The sequence below is a fragment of the Chaetodon trifascialis genome, chromosome 21, assembly GCF_039877785.1.
Source record: "Chaetodon trifascialis isolate fChaTrf1 chromosome 21, fChaTrf1.hap1, whole genome shotgun sequence".
Taxonomy (NCBI): domain Eukaryota; kingdom Metazoa; phylum Chordata; class Actinopteri; order Chaetodontiformes; family Chaetodontidae; genus Chaetodon; species Chaetodon trifascialis.
In genome coordinates this window covers 1068513-1090714 of record NC_092076.1, presented here as the reverse complement: position 1 = coordinate 1090714, position 22202 = coordinate 1068513, and the positions used below count along the sequence as shown (strand labels likewise).

The 22202-nt window shown below is 49.1% G+C and overlaps 2 protein-coding genes across 8 annotated transcripts in view; both read right to left on the bottom strand.

Moving 5' to 3' along the window:
* Window positions 1-2459, bottom strand: part of srcin1b (SRC kinase signaling inhibitor 1b) — a 71835-nt gene extending 69376 nt beyond the window's left edge. For 6 of the 7 annotated variants that reach the window (XM_070989951.1, XM_070989950.1, XM_070989954.1 and 3 more), the window contains exon 1: window positions 2150-2459. In XM_070989951.1, coding sequence (XP_070846052.1) covers window positions 2150-2171 — 22 coding nt within the window. In that variant the 5' untranslated portion in view covers window positions 2172-2459. Of the gene's footprint in view, window positions 1-2111 lie in introns of all 7 variants that reach the window. The other variant, XM_070989956.1, reaches the window with a different exon arrangement.
* Window positions 2460-10581: 8122 nt separating this feature from the next.
* On the bottom strand, window positions 10582-21272 carry grb7 (growth factor receptor bound protein 7). The gene is made up of 15 exons (XM_070990502.1): window positions 21179-21272; window positions 18602-18764; window positions 17331-17457; window positions 14937-15093; window positions 14739-14860; window positions 14069-14143; window positions 13717-13854; window positions 13512-13622; window positions 13229-13327; window positions 12966-13049; window positions 12725-12841; window positions 12422-12479; window positions 12249-12336; window positions 11401-11494; window positions 10582-11312 (listed from the first exon to the last, which is right to left on the bottom strand). The coding sequence occupies exons 2-15, from the start codon at window positions 18757-18759 to the stop codon at window positions 11166-11168; spliced, it is 1575 nt and encodes a 524-aa protein (XP_070846603.1). The 5' UTR covers window positions 18760-18764; window positions 21179-21272; the 3' UTR covers window positions 10582-11165.
* Between the last annotated feature and the right edge of the window lie 930 nt (window positions 21273-22202).

The window sequence follows — 22202 nt, the reverse complement described above, 5'->3', positions numbered from 1 at the left end:
TCCAAAACTGTTCAACACATTCCAGCCTCTTCTCACTCTGACACAGATTTGAGCAGCGCGAGCGAGCTGGAGGCTGGAGAGAGGAGGGCGTCATGTAAATCAATAATGATTGGACCAAACCTCCAGTCTGCGCTCTGCCGGCCCCCAGCCTCTTAGATCTGCTCCAGGGTCAGTTTGGAGCTGCAGATAAGAGTCTTTTCTCTGAGAGATGAATGTCTGGTGATCTTTGAAAAACCCAGAGGGCTGTAACAAGGATCCTCTCAGCACCTGGATAAAACATATTCCATCAGGGTGCCTTAAAGACGCTCTTAACGCATTCCCAGCCAATCAAAACAAAGATGGAAGCCAATAAACACGCACACATGAACGCATAAAAAACTATGGAGTGATTAATATGGACAAAAACTTTGACTTCTTCTGTTTCAGCAGCTGGAAAATAATCTTTGCTGAAAGGTGTCTTTAAAAAGTGATGAGTGTCGTTAAATGACCTTCATCAGAGATAATCTGACAGTTGCATTTTTAGACTTTTACCACATTTTTGCCGTTATTTGACGGCATGGCAGCCCTGTAATGACAGAAATGAAATGTCACGAATGTCTTCAACCACTTCACCAACAGCAGCTTCTACACAGCAAAGAGTGTCCATGTGTTCATCTCCTTCATCCAGTCAGGTGTTCACAAAGTGGTGAACTCGCTCCATCCTCTATGAACGACTGAGCCTTTCATACCCAATCAGGATCCTCTCACCTGTCACCTGTCACCAATGAGCCTGTTCACCTGTGGAATGATCCAAACAGGTGTTTTTGTTTTTAAAGCGTGTTGCTGCATCAGATTCACATTCAGCAGATATTTACAGAAATCAATGAAGCTGATGAGCAGAAATATGAAATATATTGACTTTAGGGTGAGTGTGTGTCAGAGAGGATCAGATCAGGTGGTCACTTCCTGTTTGTGGAATCAGGGTTGTAAACATAAACAAAGCCAGATGACTAAGCTGCTGCATTAACTCACTCGAGCTGAACGTAGTCACACTGATGAAATAAACTGACTTCATTGACATGTCTAATCTTTTCATGCTGTGACGTCCTTGTTTCAGGCGAGGCGAGGCGGGCCGCCGCCCCCCCACAGTAAAGCACAGGGGAAATCCTGCTCTGTACGCACCTGCTGGAGTCTACAAGGCTGTCGTGACTGCAGATGAACGGCTGAATATCCTGTAGTGACTTTACTGATCACATCTATGAGGGGGGTATATTTCTTTTTTGCTTTGTGGTTCACATGTAATGATGCACATTTTTGGATAAATCCACCTGAACGTCCCCCCGCCCTCTCATCCTGAAGACAGATTCCCATTCTCCAGCTCAGTGCGTCCACCATGTAAATGAGCTGCAGCTGGCTGAGCGTCTCCCAGCGCTCACTAAGTGGACATCACTGTTTGTGTATTTCAAACCGCTGCATTAACATCCAGCAGACGACCTATAAAGCAGCATCATTGTCTGCATCACTCTTTCCATCTCTCTGACCAGCAGCTGCCTCTGGACGTCCATCAATAGCCCTCTTTCATGCTGCCCCAGATGCAGAGCACAGAGGCAGAGCATGAACAGCCTCCATCTGCACAGGCAGTAAACAAGTGCTGCTGCCAGACGCAACCGACACCAGCAGACACTCACGCCCCCAACCCTCTCAGGCACTCAGCGCTGTCAATATCTGCACTGAAATGCATCTCGAAGACACTTCTAATGTCTTTCAAATGGGCTGCAGCACTTAAAACTGCAGTAACAGCTCAGAGTAACACAATCAGAGGCTTCACCTCAAATCAAACCAAACGAAAAAACAACTTAGAAGACGCTTCAACTCGGTGCCCCAGATTTCAGATCACGCTCACACACTGCAGTGACACAATCAGAGCTAAGGAAAAAAGTACTGAGCGCCAAGGTGGACTTTAACTCTGTAAAGTGAAATCAGAGGCGTCTTTCAGAGACATGCAGGCACAGACAGACGTGCAGCAAAGACAGACAGCATCACAGTGAGGAAGGAGGGGACAGCGGAGGGGGACAGCGGTAGTTTCCCAGCACCCCCAGCGCGTCAGAGAAGGGCACTCAAGTTAGAAATACCTGCAACTACAGAATGGACGGAGAGAGAGGGGACATGCCTGGGAAGGAGGAATTGCCCATTCTCCGCCTCGATGCTCCCGTTCACTGTCCTCTATCGCACCGTCACTTTCTTGTCTTCTTTATGCTTTAACCTCTTCTTTCTTCCCCATTCACTCTCCTCTTCTTCTTCTTCTGCTGGCGTTCCTCCTTGCTTCCCGTCCTCCCTCGCTCCAGTTTTATCCCTTTCGTCTCTGCGGGTCCATGTCCATGAGCCGTGTCAGCGTGTGAGGCGTTTGCTGGGATGGGGACGCTCTGCCTGCGACGGCTGTGAGAGCACGCTGAGCGCAGAGGCGCTCCTAACCATGTCTTAGCATGGCCACTGAACAAACTCATGTTTTATGGATGTGGAGCCCCCCCCCGTCCTGCCTCTCTTAAAGGGCCTGCGCCCCATTCCAGCTGCCTTTGATCTCAGCGCCATCATTATACGCATTGGATTTTAATCGTGTGCTCACATGCGTCTGGGAACACACTGTAGCCCGTATCAGTAATTCAGGACCACGACGTGGGCTCGACGCTCGTCTGTGTGCGGCTGAGGAGGCGAAGCGGCTGATGGAAGGATGAAAAGACATCCAGGCAGATGTTTCTGCGACAGTTCAGCAGACAAATTAATGAATTATGAATTCCAGCTAGCAAAGCGTGGAATAGCAAACACTGACAGCACATCATGAGCGGCGCTGTGTGTGCACATGTGATGCAACACTGCAGCTGATCTGTGTGTGTGTGTGTGTGTGTGTGTGTGTGTGTGTGTGTGTGTGTGTGTGTGTGTTTGCAGGGGCGTGCCCGCAACAGAGGATATTGTCAAAGTAAATCCTGCACCAGCACCGGCTGTAATTCAATCCTGAGTTGAAGGCCATGAATTAATGAGACTGTGTGTGTGTGTGTGTGTGTGTGTGTGTGTGTGTGTGTGTGTGTGTGTGTGTGTGTGTGTGTGTGTTCAGGGTCAGAGGGGCTGTATATCATGGCCACTATCACACCTAATAACAGCACCTCGGGGAGGGGAGAGAGGAAATGCTTCGGCACCACAACACAAGACTGAAGAGAAGAAACAGAAAAAAGAAGAGTTTCTGTCTCAGAGTGTCCTGATAAAAGCAATGAAAACAAAGCTGAATGGACGTGAGGACAGCTCTGCGTGCTGACAGACAGGTGGGGTGGACTGGACGCTGTGCATTAACACAGAGCCGTGTTTGTCGCTCGGTGGCCTGAGCTGACTGTCTGGTAAATAAAACATAGCGATAAATTAAAGATAGCGCTCACTGAGGCCTTGACAGCGCAGACGCTCCCGTGCTCGCCACAACGCTCCGGAGTGTCTTCTCTCTGCCCTTGAGGGACTTGCCCTCACTTTGCTGCACACACACACACGCAGAGACACACCCCCCATGCCACAGGTGGGTAATAGAAAAACATATCAGTGTGATGGACGCTCAGCCTTGGTTTCGCTCTCCTTGAGCGTCGCCTGTGTGGCGACATGCTCGGCACCTTTCCACAGGTTGTCAGGTAATTGGTACAGTAAGTCACAGCTCAGCAGGACAAATCCTGAAGAAAGAGGACGCAATTATGGGACAGGTGAGGGGAATGAGAGCAAGGAAAAAGATGAAGACAGGGGTGCAAAGTTTACTACTGTTTTCCTGAACCTGCATCAGTTTTTTAAATGTCCAACCCTCACAAAGACTGGATTTAGACATGCTTCCCTCTGAGCTGTGGGACATGAAGGGAGGAAGACACAGGGAGAAGATGGCAGCGAAGGAAAGCCTGTGAGAGGAGGAAGAGGAGGAGGAGGAGGAGGAGGAGGCCGAGAGGTGACAGGTGGACAGGCTGAGTGAATGACAGAGCAAGCAGAGATACAGACAGCAGAAAGACAGCTGAAGACAGAAGGAGCAGACGAGGCAGGGGGACAGACAGAGATGACAGGATGATTACAGATTCATGGATTCCTGGTTGACCGCTGACAGCAACAGCAGCTGCTCTCTTGCTACGTCGGGCCAGGGAAGCTGAATAATGAATCGGGACGCAGTCGATGTTCGGGACACATGCGGTAACAGCACATACATCACACAGTGCAGCAGCAATTACACGGAGATGGAGAGGACGAGGCAGGTGGGGGAAACTTCAGAAAGACGGATGCGGTGTCCCTGAAAAGAGCCAGATGTCAGGCAAAGGGACAGCAGTTCAGGTGAGGTGACGGCAGAGACGTGCACAGACTCTGAGGGCCACAAATAAAAGGGGGCGCCGGCGCCTTTTCCCACATCAGGTCACACCAGGACGACACCACTGTCCCATTCGCTGCCATTAGACATGAATCATGGTGGACACACCCAGCCCGTCCTGTTCCTCAGCTGTGTCAATAAAGCTTTGGACGGTGAAGAATGACATCAGCAGTGGTGGAAAGTAATTAAATACATTTACTCAAGTACTGTACTTCAATGCAGCTTTCAGGTACTTCTACTTCAGTTTTCTGCCACTTTACACTTCATGTCTTTGACAACTGCACTCGCTGCAGATTCACATTAACACAAATATAATCAATAAGTTAATCATATGTATTATTACAGCAGCAGCGTATGAAGTTATTATAATGAGCTCCACCTTCAGCAACATTAACCTGATCCACACGTTGATGCATCGATAACTATAATCCCATTACGTTAGTCTGAGATGCATGATGGGTACTTTTACTTCAAGTGCTGTAGGTGTATTTTTATGCTAATACTTCCATGTAAGTAAAGCTGTGACTGTAAAAGAGTACTTCTACACTGCAGTATTGCTACTTGTGGACACGCCTTCTGTCCACCTGTCACTGCTCTTTATTCTCTGCAGTATGTGCACAAAGTACACACTGTACACATCCTGTGTGTTCACACATGAATATGACCGGATGAAAACATGGAGGCTCTCATCACTGTGCTGTTTTCTAGGGTTCAGGTCACGTCGCCTCGTGACAAACAGCAAGCAAACAAACTCTCAGGGACGACAAACTGGTCTTGCTGCCACTTGTGATTTCTCCCTCTGCAAGTAAACATTTGCTCAGGTGAGTTTGTGACAGGTCACTCACCTGTAACAGCCAACAGCTCCCTGACTTCTTTCCAAACCTTGTCCTTTGTGAGGATCCTTAGATCCTACTGTCAGTGACAGGTTGGCGAGGACGAGTTTGCAGAGCTGAACCCATGCAGGACTCTGGACTGGAAGAAGACCACAGAGCAGAGGCAGGATACGCCGGAGGGTTTGCATCTCACAACCAGTCCTGCAGAAGCACATGCAGATATTTGGTGAGGAAAAGAAGAAATAAAGGATGGAAAAGGACTGTGATCAAGTTTCTAAAGGGATATAAATCTTCTCTGAACAGTCAACTGGATGGGGGGGGGGGGCATTACAAAGGGAATGAAATGAGACTGAAGTCACTGCATTCACACCATGATTGGTTTAATTACTTTAACAACAGCCCTGATCTCCACACTGAGCGACACAGACTCTGTCGCATTGGAGGACATTAAAACTCATCTCATCACATCACTCTCGAACATACTGTGTCCGTCAAGTCTGTCATTAAACACTCATCAAGATGAAAGACTTGACTGCGGCTCAAAGGCCTCGTTCACACCGACAGCCCAAACCTGTCGCTGACGCCTACGTCGTTACCACAGCAACCCACGCAGATCACCATCGGCTGGTGATGTCTGATCGGACCGCTCTTAAAGATCTGCCTGAACGAAGCCAGACTATCTTTAACTGGCTGTAATTAGCTGCTTTGTGCTGTGAAGTGGCTGAAAACACCTTTTGTTTCTCGCTGGCTTGGTTTTATTTTTAGCTCTCCTAACGATCAGGCAGACAGACACTTTGATCTTTGCATGAATGTGGGTTTCATCCTAAAAGTGGGTCAGGTAAACACGCATTTATTCTACTGGAGCTCCAGACTCAGCGGACACATTACTGAATGACTGCTGGACATCACTTTAAACGATGATTCAGAGACACAAATACGAGTTCAAAGACCACCAGAGCTGAACAGCTAAATACACAACAGCCACCAGAAGTCAGAAACACTACTACATCCCTCTGTGGAGTTTTATTTTTGGTGTATGATAAGGTTTCTAATGAAAGACTGACAAAATGAGCCTCACACAGGATTTCCAGCTGGCTGTGAACCGTCTGTCCTGCTGTCCTCTCCAACATAGCAGAACTCTGATTAACGTTTGGCAGCAAAAGGAAATCAGTAATCACCTGCCTTCGTCAACGTCACACCTTTGGTCCAAAGAAAACTTCATGAGCGGCTTAATTCTGCTGTCAAAGGGATGAAATCAACAGATTTGGGCACAGGTTGTTTGGATAAACGTGGCCACAGACCAGAACCAACAACTGGCAAAGCTGACGTCACATTCCAGTCAGCCCAGCAGAGCGAGGTCCTGCCATCACCAGTAAATATACAGGAAAGAGCAGCCCACACAGACGCCAACCAATCAGCTTCAGAAGCCTCTGACTGGCTGACCCTCACTTTAACCAATCACACTCCACATGTCTAAACCAAACCAATTACCAGCCAATCAGAAGCAGAGCAGGGCGGGTCATGACTTCGCCGGCACGCTGGCAGAGCTCATGCACTTCAGGAGCAGCCATGAACATCTGAAGGGTTTCATGAACAAATCACGTACACACATCTTCTACGTAAACTGTGTGAACTTATCATCCTGTTAGCATGTGAGCTAATGATCTACCTAAGTGACAACATATCCCAGCATGCACTGTGTCAAAGGTGAAAAAGACTGTACTGTAAACTACACCAGCAGCAGATTGGGCCAAACGCAGCACGTCGTATGAAACTAAAGTAAAATCTGCAGTACGTCAGAAATACCCAGATGTTGTAGTGATTCTCCAGCGTGCATCATTCGCCGAGCTCACAGCGAAATAAATCCACTTCACAGCTTCATACTGCACACCAGTGTGAAAAGTACGTGTTTGTCGGGAGGATGCAGGCGGCTCTGAACGCAGCCACGCTCTCCACGCTTCGCCCAGCTGGTACGAGGCTGACACGAGCATACTCTCATGTCTGGACCATTCACAGCTACACGACTTTCAGCGTGAAAGCAAACAGAAAGCCTGAAAGAAACGAGGTCAAAGCACCTGCTGACAGAAAGGACGAGGTCACGGCGCACAGCTGCACGAGTGTACTCGTCCTGTAAAGAGCCACTCGATGAGGGTTTAAATGAGATCGGTGTCTTTTCACCCCGAGTGGAGCTGTTCAACGAATGAATGGACGAATTAAACGAACAAAAGCTGCAGAGGAAGACAATCGCAAATCCTCCCAACAATAACCCAACCGAAGGTGGAGTCTGAGACGTTAGCACCAAGGCTGCAGCTCAGTTACTTCCATTATTCTGCTGATTACTTTCTCAGTTCATTGATTAGTTTGAAATGAGTGAAAACTGTCCATCGCAGTTTCCAAGGGCCCGAGGAGACGTCTCAAAGGTGTTGTTTTACCAAACCAACAGTCCACAAGCAAAGATATCTGGACAGATAGACTGAAGGGAAGCAGCAAACATTCAGCAGAGAAATCAATCAATCAGGTATTAAAACAGCTGCCGATTAACAGCTGCAGGTCTGATTTAAACAAGAAAACACACACACACACACACAGAAGGTTTGATGTGAGGAGATACAGATTAAAACTTAATTTTATCGACTGACCGGTTACTCAGATAACAGACAGGTTATCAGCAACACTTTGAATAATTTAACTGTCAGCTGGACAAATCTGAGGCTGCAGCTAACAATAATATTAATCTGTCCATTATTTTCTCGTTTGATCGATTAGTTGTTCAGTCTATAAATGTCAGAAAACAGTGAAACATGTCGATCACTGTTTCCCAAAGTCCTCAAATGTCTTTTTGGTCCACAACCCAAAGATATTCAGTTTACTGTCACAGAGGAGCAACCAGGATATATCCAAATTCAAGAGGCTGCAATCAATTTTTAGCTTTTTCTCTTGAAATATTTCTCAAACCAATTAATCGCTAATCAAGACTTGTACTGTAGCAGTAACTGAATACCTTTACACTGCTGTACTGCTACTTTTACTTCAGTAAAGGCTCTGAGTACTTCTACCAGCACTGCAATTTATTCTGAACTAGGTGATTAATGGAGAATAACTGACAAATAACTCATTAATGAAGATAAAAGTTAGTTACAAACTACTAATGACATACTAACACACTCAGACAATTAACCGACCGAGCAGCTGCTAACTGTGTGACGTTAGCTTAATAAAACACCAACTGTTAGCAACAAACACACTAAACTCACCGTTAGCATCTGTACCGCGTTAGCTAACAGTTAGCCAACATCCTTGCTAGCTTGCTAGCTCGCTCACTTCTCCCGCTCCGTCCTGACGACGCAGAAACGATAAAACAATACCATTTCTCCAATCAGGAAACATTTCGCTCTCGTTTGCTCCTTAAACCGCCGCAACTACGTGAAAACTGCGGTATTTTGCTCGGAAACAGCCGTTTGCTTCGACCGAACAAGGAACCGTCAAGTTTGCTCACCCGCCGCGCAGCCGTAGTATCTGTGGGAGTGTTCGATTTGTGTCACCTGGCGGGCTCGCTGGGCGGTGTTTTTGTTTTCTGTTTTTGTTTTTGGTTCCCGCCTCCAAACAGTACTTCACAATATATTATATATAATATAATATTAATATTAAATATTTAATATTAAATTAAATTAAATTAAATTAATGCAAAAAAGGTTTTTTCTTGTAGTTAAAGCCTTTTTTACAGATGTAGGATGTCCACGATCTCCTTAATTTACACATCTCATTTTAATAAGATGTGTGAAAAATAATTAAGTAAGACTTTTATATTAAAGTGATGTTTGGAGCTGTTCAGACATGTGACTGGTGCTTGCCTCCTGACAAAATCCTCCAGGACAAAAATAATAGTTGTGCTCTGCGTTGAGTTTGTGTCCCTTTGGACAGACAGAGGACACGTTTGACGGCTCGTCCTCTCTGAGACATTCACTCAGCCGCCATAACGCCGCCTGGCTGCTCGCGTTAGCCTGCTCCCTTTGAAGCCTCCTGACCAGCTCTGCTCGCCTTTTAGCCCTCAAGTTACTGTACCTGGCCATCTAGGCCAAAAATTTGTTGCCATGGCAACCCCTTCACATGGAGGGCTGCAGCAGCGAGGAAGGGTTACCCGAGCACACTGGTATTTAACCACACATACACACACACACAAAGAGGGTACGATGAGAGTAGGTCAGCTCTTCAGCCTCTGCAGCTCAGAGCAGCTCGCAGGCGTCCAGCAGAGGATCTGTGATCTGAGCCAGGACCCCCCCAGAACCCCCCAGAAACCCCCAGGCCGCCTTTAATGTGGCTCCACTGACAGGCCTGTCAGGACTCAGTCCAGGTTTTTCCACTCGGTCTAGTTTGGGGCTGATAGAGGTTTTATAAACGCTTAATTTAAATCAGGCGGAGCAGCAGCTTCTTTCTGAGCTGCCAGCGGAGGAAGAAGTATCCAGGTCCTTCACCAGAGTAAAAGTACTGATGAAGTACTCCTGTCGCAGTCAAGTGTTCATATTCTATAAGACCATCAGAAGTTCCTTTAGATGAAAATACTTGGAGCATCTTTAAGCTGTTTTATTGCCACTGGAAGGTCTGAACACTCTTTCCTCTGTAATATTTCCTGCTGTGGTTCAGTTAATGACACAGGCAGCATTTAGATGTAAGAATTGTTTGATGTGAAATTATTTATTCAGAATACAAAAGAGAAAATTCAGAAAGAGTATATAAAAGGCAGTAAAATCTGGACAAACAGTAAACTTTGACTGAATGACAGTATCTGTGCACACACTGACATGTCAGCTCTGCAGCTTTGTGCTAAAATGAAAACAGGAAGTGCAAAAATCCAAAGTGACAGAAAACATGTAAACAACCAGCAGGAACCTCGAGGTCACACACGCTTTAACTGACACGTGTGTGCTCTCACATTAGCTGTCGTCTGGTTTTGATGGCAGGAAAAAGGATCACTGCGCTCCATCTGAACCTGAGAAAATGTTTATTCATCATTCAGTGAACTGGAGGATTGATCGTTTCCAATGAGTCTGAACTCAACAGGAACATTTTCACAGGTCACTCAAAGCTCTGACCTCGAGGTCCAGTCACGAGCTTTTTCCAGAGCTTTCAGCACATCTTCCTCAGCAGTAAAGACGTTTCTGTTTGTTCAGCTTTTCATGTAAAACGTTTCTATTAGATATTTGGTTTAAATGTGAGTCCCCTTCACCTTCATTGTGCAAATACAGTGATGAAAGAGTTCCTACAGCACTTAAAGGTTTCTTCTCAATAACATGAGAAACTGTTTTTAGAGACACAAAAAAGACGTGAATGTACAAAACATCAAACAGTCAGAGAGGGAGAATTTACATGCTACATGGCTGCAACCTGGGTGTTTTCAAAACCTCAATTATCTTCAGCGTTAACATCAAAATCCATGAAGTGCACAGCTGAGCAGGCTCTGCCTCGGAGCGCCCTCTGGTGGACACAATCCGTCAGTCCTTCAGTGAAACCTGCTGAAGCCACAATCAAACGCTTCCTCCCGCCGCCTTCATCACGTCCTCGTCCTCCAAATCTCTCCGCGGCGTCACGGATCTGAATCAAAGTGCACGTTAACAAAAAGCTCGACCAGTCTGTCCAACATGGCTAATTAAGGCGTCTCCACGGGGACGGCGGCTCATTAATTAAAAATAAAAAGCCGCAGAGCTGCACGTGGAGTCCAGATAATTAAGAAAGAGAGGGGGGGACAGTGTGCTTCATGTCTGCCGTCACCTCCCAGGAGTCCACGTCTCACAGCCCAGATAACGTTATCGCAGCCTGCACACCTGCGCCGCGCTCGGCTCATCAGCCAATCAGGTCACAGCTCGTTATCGACCGCGCTTAATAGATATCTACACGATCTGATGACCGGGGCTCACACAGGTCTGGGTGACTGATCCCAGGCCAGCTGGAGAGGCTGCATTAAAGGATGATGGGGGGGGGGGTCAAAGCGCGACGCAGACACAGGGGTGTTTGAGGCACACGGGGAGGATGCCCTTGTTGATCTGGTGGAACTCCACCAGCTGCAGGAGGTCGATGAAGAGCGTCAGGCCGTCGTCCATGGTGAAGTACTTCCTGCCTCCCTCCTCGCACTGCGGAGACGAGGACGATCAGTCAGGACGGACAATAAAGACACAATCCTGAAAGAGTGACGTCTACGAGAGAACGAAGGGAACTCACAGGGATGACCAGATAATGTTTGGTCTTCAGCTTGAAACACAGCGAGAGGACGAAGCACTGAGCGTGCTGCTGGCTCTCACGGATGAGGAACATCCTGCAACGCACACACACACACGCAGACACACACGCACACACGCACACACACACACACACACACACACGCACACACACACACACACACGCACGCGCACACATGCAAACAAACAATTCACACATCATTTTCTTGACAGACATTTTCACATGGAAACAAAATGACAGTGAAGTTAAATACTGAGCTGAGCTTAGCGCCTGAAGGAGGCATCGGGCCTCCTCCTGGGGGAGGCGCCGGGCCTCCTCCTGGGGGAGGCGCCGGGCCTCCTCCAGGCTCCTGCACACTGTGCGGTGACGCTCAGCGTGTCGAGGGTCTGTTGAACTCTCGCTCACCGTCTTCGTCAGGCTGCTCAGTTTCAGTTCGGTGACTCATGGCACCAAATGCTCGCAGACGTCGTCACTGCAGAACTCAGCTGCTCTCTGCTCTGTTTTCTGTCTGTTCTCCTCTTTTTTAATCTACCTCGTGTCCTCGTGTGGTTTCCTGCTGTGTTTCCAGCTGTTAGCTTGAGGACGAGCTCGCAGCAGCATCATGTACTGAGGTTTCCTCCAACATTTCGAACACTTTCAGGCTGTTGGACTCAGTCGCGTCGTTTTAACGTTGACTGAAAACTAAAGCTGAATGGCGACGTGTCCACACTCTGTCCCTCAGCTACTCCACACAGAGGACACATCACCTCCTGCATCGACGCAGGACGCTGTCTTTGGGCACACAGAATGGACACACTCACACACAGTGCGTCCTGTAATCGTCCACTCACCCGTCCACCAGGCCCTGCTTCTCGATCAGCCTCTGCGCCTCCTTTCTGGACACGCCGCCATGAAACCACGGCTGGGACTTGTGGATGGCTGCAAGCAGAAAGACATAAAGACGGTGAGGCGGCGGCAAGCGCTCAGTCCTGGACTAGGTCTGTCTGCTCCCATGTGGACTTACAGGAAGGTCTGGCTGCAGAGTTCAGGTTGGGCAGACTGCACCTGAGGGCTTCCCTCCTCTGCATCAGAGGAGCAAAGAGAAGAGAGGTCAAAGGTCACCGCTTCAGACGTCACACTTCACAACACGGCTCTTACTGCTGTCTTCATGCTAACAACGCTGCACTACACTGTGGTGGACTCTTCCAGGCCTTCAATGACCCTTTGAACTGTGTGTCCTCCTCGTCTGACAGACCTCTGTGAGCTCAGCCGGACGAGGGTCCGTGATGTGTTTTACCCCCACCCCTCCTCCTCCACCCCTCCTCACCCTCCAGGCTTGGCCCTCCTCCCTCTCTGCGCTCTGGGCCTCGGTCGGGTTCTGGATGACCCGTCCGCCGGCCTTCCCTGAGAAGTCCATGGCCACCAGGCTCGCCTCCGACTTCGACTGCACGCACACACAGACACACACGCGCGCGGTGAGACAAACAGCATGTATGACAGCAGAAATGTGCGATGACACCACCAAACGAGCGCCAGCCGCCTCGCCGCCTCATGTCTGATGATCTCACTTTGCCATCTGCGAGTCTGGATCCTTCCGGGCTTCGTGGGGCCGACTTGGATAATTGGTAGTTACACTGAAGCTGCTTCCCGTGCTGACCGCACAACACACACACACACACACACACACACACACACACACACACACACACACACACACACACACACACACACACACACACACACACACACACACACAGAACAGATTATTCACTCACTTCAGCGTCGAAGGCTCGTCAAAGCGCCGCAGACGGACGAGGATCATTTCACAAACCTTGAACAACCTGAAAGCTGAAGTCCAACAAGTTCGTGTCTGTTCGTTCTCAGCGCACAAGATCTTCAGGTCCTGAGAGCGAACGGGCTTCCTGGAAGGCTGTGCAAACACACACACATTAAACACACACACAGAACCAACACACACACACTCACACACACACACACACACACACACACACACACACACACACACACACACACACACACACATACTCTCACACACACACACACACACACACACACACACACACACACACACACACACACACACACTCGGTTACCTTGATGCAGAAGCTGAACTCGGCAGGCGCTCCGTACAGTTTGCGGCCGTTCACCACCGCGTACACGTTCAGGTCGTCCAGGTCGGCCACATACTGCAGGTGTCGAGGCTCCTGCTCAAAGACACACACACCTGATCAGTGATTGGTCGACGCGTGAGGAGCACAGCGACACAGTGTGACGCTCGCGGTGGTGATGGCGGCTGACCTTGGAGCAGCCTTTGGTGGAGCAGTAGAGTCCAGAGCGGCGGAGGAAGAAGTAGACCTTCTTCCAGGCTTTGCGGCCGGGCTCTTTGACGTGCAGGAAACCTTGTATCTCCGGACACGTCCCCGACCTCAGCAGGTTCTGCAGAGGACAGAGGACAGAGGACTCGTTAGCGCTTTCCCCAACGAGCTGTGTTTTTGTTTGTGGGATTCAGTGAAAATCAGATTAAACTGTTGTTTTTCAGGCACGTCACAGACGATCAAAACTTCAACAGGATCCATTAAATCTGAAATAATTCATGTTCCAGGGCTGCTCGCACACTGGTGAATCAGAGCGACTGAGGCTCCTGGTTTACCTGAATGAGCTCTGATGATGTCATCCCTCTGCTGACATCAGCGCTGTCGGAGATCATGGACTCCGGGAAGAAGAGCTGCGAGAGGAAGAAGAAGACTGTCATCAAAAAAAAAGACAGAAAATCAATCAATCAATCAATCAATCAATCAATCAATCAATCAATCAATCAATCAATCGTTTTTCAAGCAGAAGCAGAGAAAAAAGCAGCAGAAAGTTTCTCGTTACAGACTGAAATCAAAAAGTTTGTTGCTTTTTTCTGTTTTATTTTGTTGTGAACTGAAAATCTTTGACTTTTAAACTGTCAGTCAAACAAACTGAAGACATCAGTCTGAGCTCGAGGACGGACACTCAGCACATTAAACGTGATGAAGATGGTTGGACCTCTTGGCACACGGCGTGAGTCTGATTCCATGACATCAGAAAGACGCCGTCAGACCCGCCCTCATGGCAGTGAGCCGACAGATCAGATCAGATGTCATGAAACACCTGAGGCGTTAAATCAGCACGTCTGCACCAGCACGCAACCTGTCAGTCACTCAGAACCACTAACCGCCGTGACGTCAGGTCTCGTCTGCGGCGCCCGCAGCTTTAAAGAAATCCTGTTCTGTTACGTAAAGAAGGGCTGGATTTGTCTTTGCACGCTCGCGGCGGGCGAGCTGCAGGCTGCGTACCATTGGCTTCCTGAAGAACTCGTACTTGGCGTAGTTCTTGCAGAAAACCAGCCTCGTGTCGCCTTTGAGAGACCAGGTCCCCCGAACCTCCAGCACGACCTCGTGGTCCTCCAGGCATCTCTCTGCGGAGGCAGAAGGTGTGTGAGCGCGAGCATTTCAAAAGCCTTCATTCACTGAGTCGAGGCGACTCGTCTGTACCCAGGCCCAGCGTGGGATGCAGCTCCAGGAGGGCCCAGTTCTCGTGGTCGCTGCAGTGAGCCGTCTGGACCAGCAGGTGGCACACCTCTCTGGCGGTCGCTCCTGGAGACACCCACACCGACCTGCTGTGGCTGTCCTCGCCGTACACCTTAATCAGCTGCAACGGCAGAGGAAGAAATATTCAGAGTCAGGAAACCACAAGAAAACACACTCCACGAGTCGTCCAATCAGAAGCTTCACGACCTCAAACCTCATTTTCAACACGAGGCATCATCCGCATGCTTTGTGTAACGGCCCTTTAACGTGTTTTGGTCAACAGCACGAGGAACGAGGAAGCGCTGTCATGTGATCTGTGACCGCGAACCTTTGACTGACACGTTTGATGTGAGTGTCTGAACACAACACAACACAAAAAGACAAACTGTGAGGACGGAGCTGCAGCCGCCGTCTCTGCGTCCAACAGGCCTGCACGCTCGTCCTCAGCTCAGACTGATGCTGAGTCACGTCTTCATTCCTCTGTGCAGGTGAATCACAGCCAGGTGTCAGATGTCGCTCTGTGATGAGCTGGAGGAGCGCGTGGCCACGCGTCAGCCCAAGAGGCGGCCATGCAGGTGGACTCCACGTCCCCGCCGCCGCCGCCGAGGTGAAGCAGGTTATTCAAGGGTCAGGACGCCTCTCAGAGGCAGACAGCAGCACGCCTCCAACCAAAGACAACAAACCTGCCCCACCTGAAAGCCGCGGCCGTCAGTCAACAAGTCCCGACTGGTCGGGCGGGTCGACGCCAGACGAGACAAATAAAGTCTGAGCGTGCAGCGCGAGGCTCGCTGAGATGAGTTTGACTGTCAGTCCAACACGAACGAGTCCCTCAACAGCTCATCAGACACAAACCAGACGGCCACAAGTATGTGGACGCAAACACCCTGATGTGACACCTGAACGTGACGCTCTGCTGCAGGACCAGCGAGGTCCAGCACCGAGCAGGTCTGCCTCGCCGTCATCCAGCTGATCCCAGAGCTGAGCTCAGGACTCCTTATGAAGCTGGTTTCATGCTCGTCATCATGTGGAAACACACAAAGCAGGAAACGTCTATCAGCTTCTAACGACGAGGGACACACGATTTCCTGCGACAGTTAATCAATCAATCAATCAATCAATCAACAGGAAAATCAGACAAACTCATCATTTGTGTCGTTTTAATGTCTTCACCTGTCTTTGTCTCAAGATAAGAAAGTGGACGTCACGTCGCCTCGCTTCCATAATGAACTGAGAGAACTGATCACCGGTCATCAGCTCGTATTGATTAAGCCTCGGGCCTCTGCGCACGCCGCCGCCGCTCTTTATGAACCTCTTTAACTTCATTTCTCTGATGACTCAGAGGTTTGTTCTCGCTGATGTGTTTTTCCTTAAACTGTGCAGCCACGTCGACAGTGTGATTAGCATTAGCATTAGCATCATTTCTGTGTCTGTCATCTGTGTCTGTTCATTTCTTTTGAGAGAGTTTTCAGAGCTGAACATCTAATAAATAAGAGCTGAACATGTCTTTCGTTAACTTTCCACACAAGGACAAAGCAGCTCGTGGTGTTAAAAACAGTGTCCACAAACATTTGGCCACTTGTTCACGTTCAGTCTTGATTCGTCTCAGAGCAGCCAGTGGAAAGCTGACTAAGACGCCGTTAAGCTCCTGTTTTCCCTCCTGTTCCAGCAGACGATGGTGATTCACTCGCTGTGAGAAACACCAGCAGCCGGAGCGAAACGAAGCCTGAAGAAACGGCCGCCAGCGTCCACGCTGAGGGCGAAACTCCCGCCGTGAGCGTGACACGGCCGCGTGCTGCTCTAATTACACATGTTTATTCTGGCAGCGTTCACGAGGACAATGAGGCAGCGCAGCCACTGTCAGTCACCTTCATCACCTCCACCTGCCCGCTCAGCAAACAGGTTCAGACACCTTTAACGGACCCGCCGGCTGAAGACGCCCGTCAGAGCCGACAGGTGTGAGGGGACGGACGCAGCACCTGTCCGACAAAGACCTTTAAAAAGCTCACGTTCACTCTGTCCTGAGGCCGCTCACTGCAGGTTTGATCAGCAGGAGGAAGCAGAGCGCTCACTGGGGACTACTTTCAGCGGCGGACTGATACACACCTGCGCACACAGACGGGCCTGTTAGCGGGATACCAGCCTGATTCCTGATGCTGATCCTTCCTGACGTAAACTCAGTGAAAACAGCACGACGTCACTTTCTTTCATGTCTGAGCTCATCGGCTTCGTTCACGTCGTAAAAATCCGTTTATTCAGACACACGGAGACGCGTGACGTCCAGCTCAGTCCAGACTCACAGCGTCTGACGGGACAGCAGGTTTCTGCAGCCGCCGCTGGCTGACGAGGCTTCGGACTTACGTGTTTGTCGCTGGACTGTGGCGGAAGAGAGCCCACGAGGACGGGAGACTTGGAGGGGCTGCACAGCTCTGGGAAAGGGTTTGGGATGGACGGGAAGGAGGAGGACAGGGACTCCAGAGCTTTGGTCCTGAGAGACGAGAGAAGAACAGAAGCAGCAGAATCATTTCAGAGGAAACTGAAGACGTTTCCTGATATTTCACATTTTCTTACTGTCAACAAATCCAAAGAACAGAAGCAGCAGCGAACGCATCGCCTGTGTGGATTCATCCGCCGCTGGAAGTAGTCCCAACAAAAGCTCCTTAGCTTCCTCCTGTTAGTCTGATCAAACCTCAGCCAGCAGCTGCTCCTAAACATCGAACTGAGTGTTTGTGAGTCTTCAATCTGTTTCATGGGGACAGACGTCCACAGCGAGCTAAACGTCTCACGTCGTAAAGCTGTGACGGCTCACGCGTTGATGATGATGATGGTCCCTCCCTCACAGTCATGTGATCCGCTCACGTGATTGATCGGAGCAGCTGTCCGTCATCAGCAGGAACCAACGACTGTTTGTGGACTCACTTTGTTTGTTTTGGTCTTTTCATGAGATTTGTTGACAATAAATCAAATCAGAAACAGCTTCAGCCTCGTCTTCAACTTCTCTCTGTTTCCAGTCACACTGAGGACGACCGTCCTCGTCCTGACTGTCCATCTGATCTCTGATGGATGTGTGTGTGTGTGTGTGTGTGTGTGTGTGTGTGTGTGTGTGTGTGTGTGTGTGTGTGTTACCTCCTCAGGTCAGTTTACTGTAACTTAACTGTGTTTGTGAATTCCTGCTGCATCACGCCAACTCTGTCTGTCTGTCTGTCTGTCTGTCTGTCTGTCTGTCTGTCTGTCTTTCTGCCTGTCTGTCTGTCTGTCTGTCTGTCTGTCTGTCTGTCTGTCTGTCTGTGTCTGTCTCTCTGCCTGTCTGTCTGTCTGTCTGTCTGTCTGTCTGTCTGTCTGTCTGTCTGTCTCTCTCTCTCTCTCTCTCTCCGTCTGTCTGTCTGTCTGTCTGCCTGTCTCTGTCTGTCTGCCTGTCTGTAGACAGAAGACACTGTCCTGCTGCTGAGAACACACTCTGCTCTCAGCTCATGGCTCGTGTCTCGAAGGCGTGGAGCTGTTGAACAGAAACTGGTCTAACGTCAGATGATTTACAGCCTGAGTCACTGACTTTGAGTCAGTCTCCTCCTCCTGAAGTCCATTACTCATGTCCACTGTGGGTGAGTCGAGTGTGTGCGTGCTGTTGGACAGACCTGTTTGAGGTGATGAGGATGGGCTGGGAGCGCCGTACGGACGGGGACTCGGCCGGCGGAGGAGACGCGGCCCGAGCGCCCCCCAACAACGCCTCTGCTCCTCCAGACTTCTCCTTCCTCTCGAACACTTCCATCCAGGGACCGGCCACCTCCATCATGTCACCTGAGGAGACGGAGGGAGGTGAGACACGGACGTCCCCGTGGTGACGAGCAGCCCGTCGGCTCGCCGCCGAAACCCACGTGACTCTGAGAGGAGGGTTAACCTGGACGGACGACGAGGCGGAGCAGCAGAGCTCACTGCTTCAACACCTAATTCATCAATAAACGCTGCGAAATAAACGCAGGACTCGATCCCTCATGACGAAGTAATCAGAGTAAACAGTCAGCAGGTGGAAATTCAGGTTGGCTTTTCTTCTTTGGCTCGCTGCCACTAAAATCTATTTTGAGTGAGTGAAGTCTGACTGAGCTGTTGTTTGTCTCGTGGCGTCTGTTCAGCTGCTTCATCAGACACCTGCCGCAGGTGATTTCACTGCCACTGAAGCTGATGTTCAACCTGCTGGATGGAAGCACAGACGTCGCCGCTGCACAGAACAAACATGAAACCCTGAAAAAGTCGAGTCCTTTTTTTATCAGAAAGCGTTTTTCCTGTTAAAAACACGTCAAACATGGAGGACACGTCTTCACTGACCTTCATCTGTTAGCCTGCAGAGAAAACATCACCTCATTATTGACGAGTCAGTCAGTTTCTGAAGAACTCGCCCGCCGTGCTAACATGCTAACATTGCTAACATGCTGAAGTTTAACAGGTGTTAGCTTCACCTTGTTAGCATGCTAACACAGCTGAAACAGTCGATCAGTCAATGAATTCCCATTAATCTGATAAAAAATGAATTTTTAAAGCAAACGTTGTCTCATTCTTTGACGTCCTCGTCCTGGACGTCATGAAGGAGCCATTTTTAACAAATAAGACACTTTATTTTTTTAAAAAAAAAAGGTGAATCAAGAAAATGATTGAGTGAAAATCTTCAGCAGCTGCAGCTCTAGACGAAGAGTTGGACTGATGAAGAGGATCAATGTTATCAGAAACATGCTGAGGAGGAGACGTCAGAGGACGACTCGTCCTCTGAGGACCATGAATCTAATAAATGACAGTCCATCTGACTGATGCTGAGATCTTCCAGTCTGGACTTCTTATACTGGTTCTATCACAGTTTGCTGTCTCACTGTTCTGTCCTGTCCTGTCCTGTCCTGTCCTGTCCTGTCCTGCCCTGCCCTGCCCTGCCCTGTCCTGTCCTGTCCTGTCCTGCCCTGTCCTGTCCTGTCCTGTCCTGCCCTGCCCTGCCCTGTCCTGTCCTGTCCCGCCCTGTCCTTCCACGCAGATCGAGCAGCAGGTGAGGACCTGATAGCGGTCTACAGGTTTATGCTGAGGCGAGGACAGACAATCTCAGTATGTCCACGTCTCTCCACAGGCAGCAGTGGACAGATGACGTTACCTTTACAAACACAAAGACCTGCGTGCAGCCGTTCAAAGCTGTCCCCGGCAGGTGTGTGTCCCATGTAAAGGTGTGTGAACAGGTGCAGACGTGCAGCCGAATCCAAACTACAGCCTGTTTCCTCAAAGAGCCGACGGGACGGTGGCAGAGGACGTCGTGTCCCGGCTGCAGGGAAGAACCACCATCGGCTCATCTGCTGATTGTATTTGTGATTAACGATCAATACTGATTGAACAGTCACCAACGTGGCTGCAGATCAACTCTCTGCTGATTATTCTGTCGTCCAGACACGTTTTTAACGCTCTGATGTTCGACCATCAGCCCTGATGTCTGTCTCTTTTAATGTCTTTAAGACAAAATGACGGACGGTCCAAACACAAAGACGTCCGGTTTCCTGTGGCAGAAAAGAAAAGCAGCAGATGCTCACAGAGCAGAAGCTCGTCTGGTATTTGGCACTTTTGATCGATTCAGTTATGAAATAATGATCCAAGCTGTTGACGATAGCTGTTGTGTTGACCAACCAATCAGCTGTTTCAGCATCAGAGCTGCCTGTACAACAGATACTGCAGTACCACAGTACAGTATGACGGTGTACGTGTGTACACCTGAGACATGATGAAGAAACACCTGTTATCAGCACCAACACCTGAGTCACTGAGAGACTCTGAGCTGTTTGTGGCAGTGAAGGGAAAAGTCCAGGTGAGCCCTCAGAGCTTCTGCTTCGTCAGATGACGTTCTTCCTCTGACAGGTGGAGAACAACCTGCTTTATGTGTCTATAAACACCGTCTGTGAGTAAATCAATGATCAGAAGGCGGACAGGACCAGCTGAACAAGGTCACTCCAGCTCGTCCTATGAGCCTAAAGTCAAAGCTAGCACAGGTGCAGAAAAACACACACACCTCAGAGAAGCACTCGTGTGTCCTCAGTGGAGCTCGGTCAGATCAAACACACTTTGTCTAAGAGGACAATAGGACAATGCTAACTTCGGCTAACTCCACATCTTCACATGATCTTTGTTTTCGCGGTTGAATCCCGGCTGCACCTGTTGGGACTAGCTTGTTAGCCGCTCCGGTGAAGCCTTACCTGTGATCGCCGTGTGGTCAGTCGGCAGGTTTCAGCTGTCACTCATCGCGTTAATCCCACAGGTGATGCTCAGCTCGGTGTTTTTCCTTCTCTGTGGGAAACTAAACGGGATGCGGCGCCACCACGAAGCGTCGACAACATTATCTGAACGGAGCGGGGCGGCGGGGAGGAGTCTGCCGTCAGGTGTGCACCGTGAGCCCGCCCCCTCCCTCCCGGAGGCCGCTGTTTGGAGGCTTAACGGGCTGACAGGTTCACATATGAGTGACACCTTCCGGGTTCATGTACCTGTGTGTGTCCTTTTCTCTTTTTAATCACAACAGAAACACACACAGGAAATGTACTGAAGTACCGTGATGAAGTACAACTTTAGGTAGAACTACTTGTACTGTACTTGAGTATTTCCAGTTTATGCTACTTAATAATTTACTGCACTACATTTATCGGACAGTTTTAGTCACTTTGCAGATTAGACTGTTTACCAGCTGCATCGATCGTGATATTTACACATTAATGGATCAATAATCAAAACCCAGTAATATCATGTACCATGAAGTAATCTGACATGGACTACTCTCATAATGAGTACTTTTACTTTTAGTAATTAGCACCTCAGGCTAATGGTGGCTAATTTAAAGCTTTGTCTGTCCCTGTCAAACACACAAACAGTAATAATAAAGAATAATCAGGTGACGCTGCCTTCACGCGCGGCTCTCTGTCGCCACCCAGCGGCGGACTGTGGCGCAGAGGACAGGAGCTGCTGATCGACATGTTTTTCTCTGACCTCATAAAGTTTGACCTCTGCTTTAATCTGCACAGAAAAGCGGGTGCAAACAGGTGTTTCCTGCAGACACACCTGGAGGAACCTTATCACCTCTAACAGGTGAAAAGTCCTCCAGAAAATCTTCAAAAGAGAGAAACTGGTTTTATTTTTGACTTTAAAAAATGATTTGAATGACTCAGCAGTTCTCAAAGTAGTACAATTACTCAAGTTCTGTCCTTTAACACAGTTTTAAAGTATTTACTT